The sequence below is a fragment of the Sinocyclocheilus anshuiensis genome, unplaced genomic scaffold (genome assembly GCF_001515605.1).
Source record: "Sinocyclocheilus anshuiensis isolate Anshui unplaced genomic scaffold, SAMN03320099.WGS_v1.1 scaffold160, whole genome shotgun sequence".
Lineage (NCBI taxonomy): Eukaryota > Metazoa > Chordata > Actinopteri > Cypriniformes > Cyprinidae > Sinocyclocheilus > Sinocyclocheilus anshuiensis.
In genome coordinates, this window is record NW_015554119.1 from 493185 (window position 1) to 504836 (window position 11652).

Sequence of the window (11652 nt, forward strand, 5' to 3'; positions counted from 1 at the left end):
TCTTCTTTATGCACCAAGAGCTTGTAACACTCCAAAGAGAAAGGAAAAATTGAAATCGCATCATATGACCCCTTTTTAAGAACTGTTCACAGAAAGGTTGTTTTGGGGAACCAAAAATGGTTCTTCTATGGCATTTCTGCAAAATCCCCCTTTTGGAACCTTTATTTGTAAGAGTGAATATTAATTTACATGTCATCTTCTGCACTTTGGTTAAATTATATAACCTTAGACTGTAGACAAGAAATCTACCAGCTAATTCCTTGGTAAACACCATCTGGTTGGGAATTATAGTGGACAGAAAACAAACATTGTCTGTTGACGAAAGTACCGAGCTCCCTCAGATTTTGCTCAAGGTTGTTGGATTGTGACAGTTAGCTGTAATTTTCTCAGCCATACAGGTCACTCTCCTTACAGAGATGAGGTTATTGGTTCTTGGATTTTTTTTAAACCTGATACCATGAGATGGTGATTGAACCTCACCCTGTAACCATACTCTCCACCTACAGGTCCACTCCATAGAGCTGGCCTATCGCTGTCATTGTGTCACCTATCCAACACAGGATAACAAGGACCCAGAATGTTCAGCACAAAGAGGTCAGTGGTTTACAGTGTTTTTACATGCATTGTTTTTGTTTGTCTTTGTTATCAGTGCTGTTTTTTGGGTCAAGCATACATGACTATTATGTATGTATAGGGTTAAATGTATCTTCAAAACACTAAAGGCCTGTTCACTCCAAGGGCAATAACTATAAAGTTTTAATAATCATTCTAATTTTATGAGAATATGGAAGTTCATACTACAAATGTAACAATAATAGCACAGAGGAACAATGTCATTGGAATTACTTTCAGAATTATTTTTTTTAGCTGATGAATGATAAAACCATTGACAGCCAATCACAGTCCATCCTGACTTTTAAAGAGCTTGAGCATTTAAAGTGGCAGACACCAAAACTGCAGCTCATGCTTAAAATAAACAGAACATTATCATGCAAATATAGTTATTGTAATGGAACTAATAGTTATTGTAATAAAAAAAAAGAAAACAACAACCTTGCTATGTGTACTGTGCTAGACTATCTGAGACTTGTCACATCACTTGAATACTGTTGCTCTCTTATTGGTCTGATTGCTTCTATTGTTCTCATTTGTAAGTCGCTTTGGATAAAAGCGTCTGCTACATGATTAAATGTAAATGTAATAGTTGTCTGTAATCATTCTTTGTGTGAACGAGCCTTAAACCTAAGTATCACATTAGTGTGTGACTATGCACATGAATGAAACCTCAAATTGTGCAATTTATTGAGAGGTGTATATTACTTTGTTGCAATCAAATTTATGAGTTTTGCCTAAAATGGGCAAAGAGCCCATAGATTTGGATGAAGAAGGTAACAGAATGTACCACTGGTAAGCACCCTAGCAACTGCATAGCAACATGCTAAAACGCACGGAACACATTAGCAGCTGCATAGCAACAACTTGCCAACTACTTGTTTATTTTGGAAAACTAGTTTTGTGATTATTGGGTACAAAGGAGCATCATGCATTTGTAGGCTGATTTGTATGCAAATGCCAAAGAGGAAAAAGGCAGTGTGTCCACCTGAACCTTTTTTTTTTTCCTGCTGCAAGCATATTTTTTCAGTTGTTTTCAATGGGAGCGCCACATATTTAAAAATGCTAGCCGTGTGACTTGCCATTTTTTTTTCCTGGTCTCCAAATGAGCAGCGCTCATCAATGTCACTTTTTAACCAGCCATCCAATCACAGTGAAGGAGGGACTAATATCACCAACTGTCACATTCTGCTTATACAATGACTGAACAACAGTGGAGAAGGAAATATTGCTGGTCTTCTGTACCAGATGACGTCTCCAGACTACAACATTAATATGAAAAATATTGGACATTTCATTCATTGTTATTGGGTCTAGCTAAACACTGCACATTTAAAGCACTCTCAAGAGCCCATGGCTGGGCGTTTTCAGCTGGCTACAAATGCTTTGGTGGACACAGAGTCTAATGTGGTTGAAATGACATACAAAAATAAAGATAATTTTGTAAAACTCGTTTGCACACATTTAAACAATCATGTTTATTGTATAGAAAAGTGGCAACAATGGTCATTTGTTTACAATGGCTAGTGGTCTTTCTATTTGATGTATGGACCAAAAATAACAATATAAATACTTGTTTAACTTGCATTCAAAACATATGCATTATAAAATAATCGAGTGAACATGAATTAATATGACTGCTTGATTTGACGTTTAAGAATTGTAAATGAAGTCACACAGGCACACACTAAAGAAGATTGCGCTAAGAGATGGTGAAGTGCGAGGCAGAGCAGGTTGGTGAGTTTTCTAAAAGTGAACTTTGTGATGAGAATCAACCCACAAGAGATAAGAGGACATTATCATTTAAATGGCATAGACCCCAGGTGAAAGTAATCCTGGATTCTAACAAATTCAGGCTGATCATGAGGTATTGCTGAAACATAAGTAGGGCTCTTGAATTGTTGCTTTAGCCCTGTGATGCATCATTAGGAGGTTCAAGCGTAAACATCTCAAGAGCATTACATAATCCTCTTTAACCCCTAACACAAACCCCCCCCTCCACCCCATCCCACCGCACAGCTGTCATCCCACTTGATGGATTCCGTAATCTAGATTCCTCCATATGCACTTTCCATTCCAGTATTCTGATGATGAAATATTCTTCTCAAGGCTTCCAGACGTGCTCTAATGGTCAACCCAATTGCATTAAAGAGGGCCGACTCCATTTCTGTTTTATTGATGACTGCTTTTTGGGATTGTTAAATGGCCTGTTTTATTTATATATTGTTCGTTATTTCTTCCTTTGTGCCAGTCAGAATGCATTCATGCCTTTTTCAGCAGCGTTTCAGGATGTTTGGAAGGGAGTCTAAGGTCCTTTGAGGTTTAGTGTTATTTTTACCTGCAGCAGTACTGCAGCTGTTATCTCTGCAAGAAACTGTGATGAATTGCTTGGAAAAAAATATATAATTCATTTTTATAGCTTCCTGTTGATCACATTAAAAACTCAAAAGGGTGATTTGATTTGACGAGAATAATTTGTCCCGGCTAATGAAGTAACTACGCAAATACATGACGTAAGACTAGAAAAGAAAGGTATTGGTTTACAGCTTTCTTGGTGCGGGTGAGCAAGGATTGCAGTGGCAGGTTTAACTAATCACTAATCTAAATAAAACTGAGAGAGGTTTCAGCTTTACCTGATTAACTGAAGACATACTGTCTGTTTAGAACAGAACAAAACCATCTGTTACTTCAATATTTGGTTACGGGTGTTTAGTTCGGGGGAAAAACAACTGTTAGAAACAGAAAACATGCTAAGGATTGAGTATTTAATTTAATAATGCTAATATTAAAGAGCACATCCTAACAACATGTGTTTTTTATTTAAATAAGTTATTTAAGGAGTTATTATTTAATGAGCTGTTGCCATGTAGCTGAGGTGCTCATGTGGGCGACACTAGTTTGAGTCTGGCTCGCATCTTGATCTGGCAGGTTTGAATCCAGCAATTGTTGTTTCCAGGGTTATTATTGTTAACTATAACTAAAACGATACAAAAAATTGTTACTTGAAATAAAATTTAAAAAGCAAATGCTTATTTTATTTTAGCTAGTTGCCAAAGCAACATGTCTTATTTTTATTTAATTTAACTTTTTATTTTAAAGTAACTAAAACTTTGTTTTAATTTGAAAAAAGATTTCACAATATTACTGTTTTTACTGTATTTTGGATATTATCATACATTATTGGTGAGAATAAGAGGCTCTGTAGAGGCTTGAACAGTAAGTTTTATAGCAAAGACTATAACCAGTTGGAGTGATTGGCATTCTCCACAGATACAGTGTTTTAAGATGAAAAACATTTCTTGTGGGATAAATGAAACATGCAGTCCCATCTGAATTATGCAAGAGGACAAAAAAAAAAAAAAGTCTTTTTGGAAGGCAACAGTATAGGGCATGTTTTTGATGTGAAGCCCTATATAGTGCATATACTATAAACATAATCACCCATGCACGCAGTTTGTGGCCGTGCAGAGACCCCTAACCACAGCACTTAAACCGCACAAACAATGAGCACTCTGCTAATTCAGAGTGACTGTTCTGTAGATGCGTGTAACTCACTCACTGCTCTTCCTAGAGAAAGTTTTAAAGACTTCCTGAAAAAGGAAGACATGCTTTCCTTGAGCAAAAGATCAGTAAAGTGGACGAAGACCCTGAGGTTCTTAAAATATCGCATTGAAATGTGTGTATAGATAACTTTAATTTCCTTACAGTGTCACCAGTGTAACGTAAGAAAAATGGATGTAACTGAGAACTTGCCTTTAGGCCTTCCTTAATTGGTAACAAATCTTTTTATTTCTGGACTGATTCGTCCTCCAAGATAGTCGTCTGTAGAGTTAAACTATCTCCCACCTTGCTTAATTTAGTTTGACTTGTCTGTCTTTTGCAGAAAGGCAGGAAACTTTGCAATAACGAGAGTGTCTACCTATGAGAGCATGAAGGAACACAAAGTACTTTTCTTAGAGTGGATTATGCAGCCTGTACTAGAAACTCAAGTGCTTGCGTAATAAGCTTAGAGACCTTGGCTGATGTTTTGAGAGTGATGAGGGGGGAGAAAAACATCAGATGAAACAGTGCAATTTATAGTCATATTGAAATTAGCTTGGCATTGCTGAGAAACGTATGCAAATAATATGTATTTGATTGCAGCATATGAAATTATTTAATATTGCATCCAAATCTCCAGAGAAATACCACTCATTTGAATACACTCCAAAAAGGATGTTTTTTTGTTTTGTTTTTAAACTGAAGGGCACATTTATAGTAATCTGAATTCTGTTTGAACGGTTGGACAGAACAACCTCTCAGCAAAATTGATTGGTTTCTGTCTAACAGAGTGTCTCTGCTGACTTTTAATAGAAATGTTGAATGTCTTTCTGCTTGCCTTGTTAAATTCTGCATATTTTGAGGTCTGCTTTTCGTCTGATGGTATTTAAATATGACTGAATAATTAAATATTTTTAATTAGCATTAGGATGAGATTTTATTATGAGTGATTGATACAAATTGTGGGCCAAAATAGAAATAAAACTAAAATGGAAATAATTTTAAGAAGTATTTTAAAGTTTGTTTTGCTTCTCAAATTACATTTTATTTTTAATTTTAAAAATATGCAAAAGTCTTGCAAATGAATTTGCTACATAAAACAGTTTGTTCCAGAAATCTTTATTTCTTCTGCTATTTTAGCCTCATTTGTGCATTTCCACCTTGGCTTTGTGAAAATAGACGTTTCCCCAGTAGTCTTTTTTCTTGTTAGTGTTTGTGTTTGTACAACATATTCAGCAATGACCCAGTTCCAGACTTTGATGTCAGAAACTCTGTTCGACGAAGGCATAGAATGTGAATATTTAATATTGCTCATATTATCATCATAGGTCTGTGCAATAACAAGCTCACTGCTGGATTTAACAATTTTATTACTAAAATACTTTGCAGCTGTCGTCTTTTGTTGACATTGTATTGCATTGGTGATGTTGCTATGCAGAGACCTTACGTTTGCATGTAAGTCTCTTAAATGTTTTGAATGGGGAAAATGTGAAAAATCTTGATATGCCTTGATTGGCTCTCAACTTCTACTTGCATTTGCCTGAGAATATAACAAGAAGACATTTAGGTAATATATAAATCAGAATAGTAATACTCCAATTAAGGTTAGTTAATATTTTGCTGTCTAATAAGATCAGCTCCCATAGGGTATCGATCTACCACCTGCTGCTGTTATGTAATATTTAAGGAGTTTTTGTCAGCAGGAGTTTGAGCAGCTTAAAATATGTCATAATCTCCGTTAATACTCTCTTTCCCCTTGCTAAACGTTCCATGCTGATGCAGAAGTATTATGAATGATAACTGGTAGTTTTACACATTTTAATGCATTAATCTTTTTGTCACTTAACAGTGTTTTTTTTGTTGTTGTTTTTTTTTGAGAGCAAGATCTTTGACTCGTTTCGTTGTTGAAGCATTTTCAAATACTTTAAAAAAAATTGTCCAGTGAACCCAACATTCAAACTTGATATCACTTACAACCTACACTGTTTTATTCAATGAGCTTAATATGTGTTTTATGATTTATTTAGACATTTTATTGTTAACCTAGTGTCAAAAGCGTAACAATGTTCAAGGATTTAGTGTGATTTGTAGCAATAAATCATATCTAAATGGAGATTCTTTCATTAGGTTCATAGTGTAAAATGGCACTAAATGGAAAGCTTGTATGTAGTGGATTTTCTTTTGACTGTATAGTGTTTTTGATGTTTTGAAGATGAGTGGTCACCCCTCCTTGATTAAACATTTTAATCTGCTAAATTACACTTGCTGTGGTAATACTTGGCTGTTGGCATTAAGAGAGTGTGCTTTAAATAATCAATGCAAACCAAAATCTCTTCACGTTTGGTTACATTTGCAGGACAAATATGTGTGAATATCACTAAAAAAACCCTTGTGAATTCGATCAATGCAACAGTTTACATGCAAGAAGTGTTTTTCAAGGAATTTGCTCAGATTTGTTTAATGAATGAGACCCTAAACAAAGATTATTGAAGTAGGCCTACTTTTTACAAAAGAATACTATTTCAGTTTTTCTACTTTCAAATTTAAATTATTTTTTTAATTTACTAGCAATTTCTGAGTTTTTACACCTGAGTTTTGTTCATTGTGTATGATTACATTTACTTGTTACTTTGTGATAAATAGTGAAATAAAATAATAATAATAAAAACAGAAATTGCATTAGTCTCACAAGTAACAGCATTCTTATGATCATGGATAAGCTGGGAAATGTTAGGAAATAAAAAAAATTGCGACTTCACCTCACAAGTTTTTAGTGGATGCAATTGACATAAAATTGTGAAAAATAGTTTCAATCTCAAATGACAGGACAAGTCATGGAAATCCATTGGTGAAAAGATGTAGGAACCCTGAAATTATCCTTTCAGTTAGTTTTTTTTCCGGTTTTCTTCTTCTTTTTTTTTTTCTCATGTAAGGTTTCATGTGTTAGTTTTGGAAGTTCTCGAAACACAACCAATTATAATAGGCAGTTCTGCAGATGAATGGTTACCTGGGTGTTGTTGATAAACTCTTACATAAAGAATGCTGTTGACATGTAGAAGGCTTCTGGTGAGCAGTTTCACATCTACCGTGACAATTGCCTGTTGTAAATGAGAGTGAGTCCATTAGCTGATAAGTTCAGCCCAGATTTATGGCATCTTAATGTCTCCCTATGGGACAATAAATGCAGGTGAGCTGTGAGAATGAAGCCTGATTTAGCCATGAGAATGAAGCCCCCTTTACCAATGTCAACAGCAATATCCTTTAGCAACCTGCTTTAGTTTGTCGATGTTTATTGACATTACCATGACACTTTTCAATATCGATGTCTGAGAGTGCTAAGCTCGAACATGAGTAGGAGACACTAGGCATGATTTGTTAATTCCTAAAAAGACCTATGAAATGGTCTTAGCAGTATTATGCTTTCTATTGTCCTGGAGTTGTGTGCCTTGAGCTCATTGCTCGGGTGAATGAGTGAGTTTGAGTCTTCAGACTGTGCTCTCTGGATCTAGGTCAGTTCATCTGGACAGGGCTGCATGTCTGGCTCCATCACTTATGCTGTCTGTAGCCAGTGGTCTTCGGCTCCTCCTTTTCTGCACTTTTTACTGTCACTTTACTGTCACTTGTTTTTATCAATGTAATGCATCCTAGCTGAATAAAAGTATTAATTTCTTAAAAAAAAAAAAAAAAAAAGGTTTGAATGGTAGTGTTTGTGATGACTCAATCAATCAAATTTAATTTATTTTAAAATGTATTTATAAAATTTGAATAAAAAGATTTATTGCAGAAATTGTCTTTTCAATTGAGTGCATATTTGTTTTCCTTCCTTTATTCTAGGTTGAAGAAAAAGTCCCAGTCAGTGGACATCCCTGATGAGGGTTATGCTGGTTCTCTGGTCAAAGACCTGCTGGCGTCGCCCCTCATACAGAATGTGGCCAGAACAGCCATAAGTGAAGAAAAGGGGATCAATACCACAAACATCCAAAAGGCTCGTAGTCCCCGTCGTGGAGAGCTCAAGCGAGGGTATACCATAGGTGTGTGAGGTCTTCTTCACTAACCTTTCTGCCAGTTTTGTTACGTTTCAGTCTGTTCTTTAGGAACAGATTTGCGTTTCCTGTGGCTTCCTGAGCAAAACAGCCTATCTTAGGTTATTTTTTATTATTTAATTATTTCATTTGTATTTTTATTATTTCAGTATTAATCACACAGTCTATTTGTTTTTTGTTTTCATCTAATTATAAATATTTAATGATTTTATGGTGTAGTATTACTTACTGAATGTGCTATGCTGCATTAGAAAGCATCTTAGAGGAAGATCCCCATCTAGTCCAAATCGAACACTGCAACACTAACATTGTCTTACAATGGAAAGGAATAGTCCAGTGAGACTTATTAGTTATGCTTAATCTAGTGTTGGCACAGGAACTGGCTGTCTGGCCCTGTGGTAAGAGGAAAATGGATACCTTTGAGACTGTAACTGGAGGAGAACAGAGGATCTCATCCCTCTGTGGACCTCCACACACACACACACACACATACACACACACAGAGTAATTACTTTTAAGTTGCAGGAGGTGCTGTAGTCTCAGACAGAGAATTCTTACAGTAACCATAATGAACACACTTTTACCCTGACTGTACCATCTTGATGAATCTGGCCATTTCAAAGGGGTTATACTCAGTCTTTTAATCTTTTTGAAAGATATAACCTACCATTAAAAAGTTTGGGGTCAGTAAGATTCTTTAATATTTTTGAAAGTCTCTTATACTCACTAGGACTACATTTATTGCTAGGCCTGTCGCAATAATCAATATATCGACTTATCGCGCAATATATGTACATGACCTCAATAATTTTTGGTGACGCAATATATCGCCCATTATATTTACTTAAAAATTCATGTCACCATGTTTTGTACATTCCACTTGTGCCTGTGTCTTTTGCAGCTTCTCGTACATAACATGGTGTAGTCATGAGGTGCTAGTTCAAATTAAAAAAATGCTTCTACAAAAAGTTTCATCTGCAGATATGGCCTTGTTTAGGGATTTGTGCCTTTGTGCATACAGACATCTGACTGCTAAGTAGTGATTGTGTTTTTCAGCAATAGTGTGCACCCTTAATTTACAGAGAAAAGAAGGTCAGGGGAAAATCTGTAGATGGAAAAATCTCCAGACAAGTTCTTTGTGCATATTTCTTTTTTTCTACTTGTTACTTTGCACTTTTTGTTAGAAAATGTTTATTTACTATTTATTGAGGTTTTTTAAGGTATCTAATATTTTGATACTTAATTTCCATAATCTAAATATTCTTAAAAATTAAAAGTTTGTTGTCATTTGGAAGTGTGTAGGCCTTCTTGCATTATTATGCTGTTACATTATGATGATATATTCAGTGGCATAAAAATGGTCTTTAAAATGATAATCTTATCGCAATTATTTCTGGGGCATTATATCGCACAACAAAAAGTTGTTATCGTGACAGGCCTATTTATTGCATGTATTTGTTCAAAATACAGCAAAAACAGTAATATTGTGAAATTTTACAATAAAAAATGTTTTCTATATTAATATAATTTAAATTGTAATTTATTCCTGTGATGCAAAGCGGAATTTTCAGCATCATTATTCCAGTCTTCAGTGTCACATGATCCTTCAGAAATCATTCTAATATGCTGATTTGCTGCTTAACATTTCTTATTATTATCAGTGTTGAAAACAGTTTCTTAGTCTTTTTGTGGAAACCATGATACATTTTTTTTTTTTCAGGATTCTTCGATAAATAAAAAGGTCAAAAGAACAGGATTTATGTGAAATCATAGCTGTTTGTAACATTATAAATGTCTTTACTGACCCTTTTGATCAATTTAATGTATCCTTGCTGAATAAAAGTGTTATTTCTTTCAAGGAAGTCTTACTGACCCCAAACTTTTGAGGAGAAGTGTAAAATCTGGGTAGTTCTTTGGCATTATCACTTTATCTAATTTGTTCTCTAATTTTATAGCCTCATTTTTTATTTGGAATCTTTGTGGTCAATGGCAAAAAAACTGAATTTTGTTTTAACATTGGGCAATTTGCAGTCTCGCTTCCAGTTTTGCTTTCTCATCAGTTTCATTTGGGTGTAATAATGAGAAATTCTTAAAAATGAAATGTGGTGAGTGGTCTTAAGAAAACAATACAGTTTTAAATTCCAAAATGGTGGACAATCTAGTTGGGCTCCAAATTAAAACCACCATGTTTTTGGTTCCCTGGGTCATGTGAAGCTCAGAGGACTTTCTAGACCAAACAGTTTGAAAGTTGCTAGCAGAACAATATTTTTGCAAGGTTGTTCGCCATAAATAATGCACCGAAATACCAAGAACATCTACAATAGTGAATTTCCACTAGTCTTGCTCTATCAAGCTCTTTTTGCAAACAGCTTCTGATCTCTTAAGCACGACTACAAATAGCCATGATTCATCAAACTTCCTCAAAAAGCACATTTTAGGAGCATTTTAGGTGAATAAATGCACTCTTACCCTCAGGTGAGCACATGAACGTGCATTTTGTGTTGTTTCATACCCAGACAGCCTCACCATAAGCTTGGTTAACCTTGTGAGCATGCAGTAATTACTTGAGCAAGATTTTCCCCAAAGGACAGATACTGGAGGTATTTTGTGACATCCCAGCATTGCTTCCGTTACAGCTAATGTTTCTCATTGTTACCTGCAGGGCAGGGTCGACACCAGCCTGAGGTTTCTGTTCAGTCTCGTGGGACTGATGATCGGGTGTCTCTCCCAATTAACTCTCTGTTGAGAAAATGTTTTAATCAAAGCCCTTTGATCAGATCTCTGCCGGTCTAGTTTACTAGATGCCGTAAGTCAAACTAATTAGGCTGTTAATCATGGTGATTTGTTCGCTGTCCTAAGCAGTATCACCTCTGAGTGTATATAACTGCTTTTTATAAACGCTTTATCAGTGTAACTTGGATATGGGACACAGAGGCTTTACAAATTTGTACATGTTCTTAAATGTTGCTCCTGCATCTAATGGATCTGGTTGTTCCATTAACATGAAGTAAACAGTATATTTGTTGTCCTGGAAGCCATCTGTCTTTTTTTCAGAACCATCAGGGGTTAAAGAAAAAGCACATTGCGGCATTCTTGGCTTTTAAAGCCTTTTATAGCTGTGTGCGTGTATTGGAGATTGAACCGCACCACTCAGAATTGCCTCGTATGTGGCTCCCTCACAAACACGCACACATACACACTCTCAAAAACTAATCTTCTCAAGTAAAGTGCAATAGATCCAGAACTCCTATAGAAAAACAAAATAGACTGGATGGAAATTGCAAGTGTTACTTCCCCATACTCAATCTACAGTAAATGTCATATAAAATATGGCATTTATTTGTTTTCTTTCTGGATGATATTGTGAAAGCTTAACCAGTGCCTGTAAGTCAACATTACACAAAATAATGGGTCATATATATATATATATATATATATATATATATATATATATATA

The 11652-nt window shown here is 35.3% G+C and overlaps 1 protein-coding gene across 7 annotated transcripts in view; it reads left to right on the top strand.

Annotated features, from left to right (window-relative positions):
- LOC107669984 (oxidation resistance protein 1-like) overlaps positions 1–11652 on the top strand; it is a 60324-nt gene that overhangs the window by 15642 nt on the left and 33030 nt on the right. For 5 of the 7 annotated variants that reach the window (XM_016462425.1, XM_016462429.1, XM_016462432.1 and 2 more), the window contains 2 exons: positions 507–594; positions 7987–8183. In XM_016462425.1, coding sequence (XP_016317911.1) covers positions 578–594; positions 7987–8183 — 214 coding nt within the window. In that variant the 5' untranslated portion in view covers positions 507–577. Of the gene's footprint in view, positions 1–197; positions 210–506; positions 595–7986; positions 8184–11652 lie in introns of those variants that run through there. The other 2 variants (XM_016462428.1, XM_016462431.1) reach the window with 2 other exon arrangements.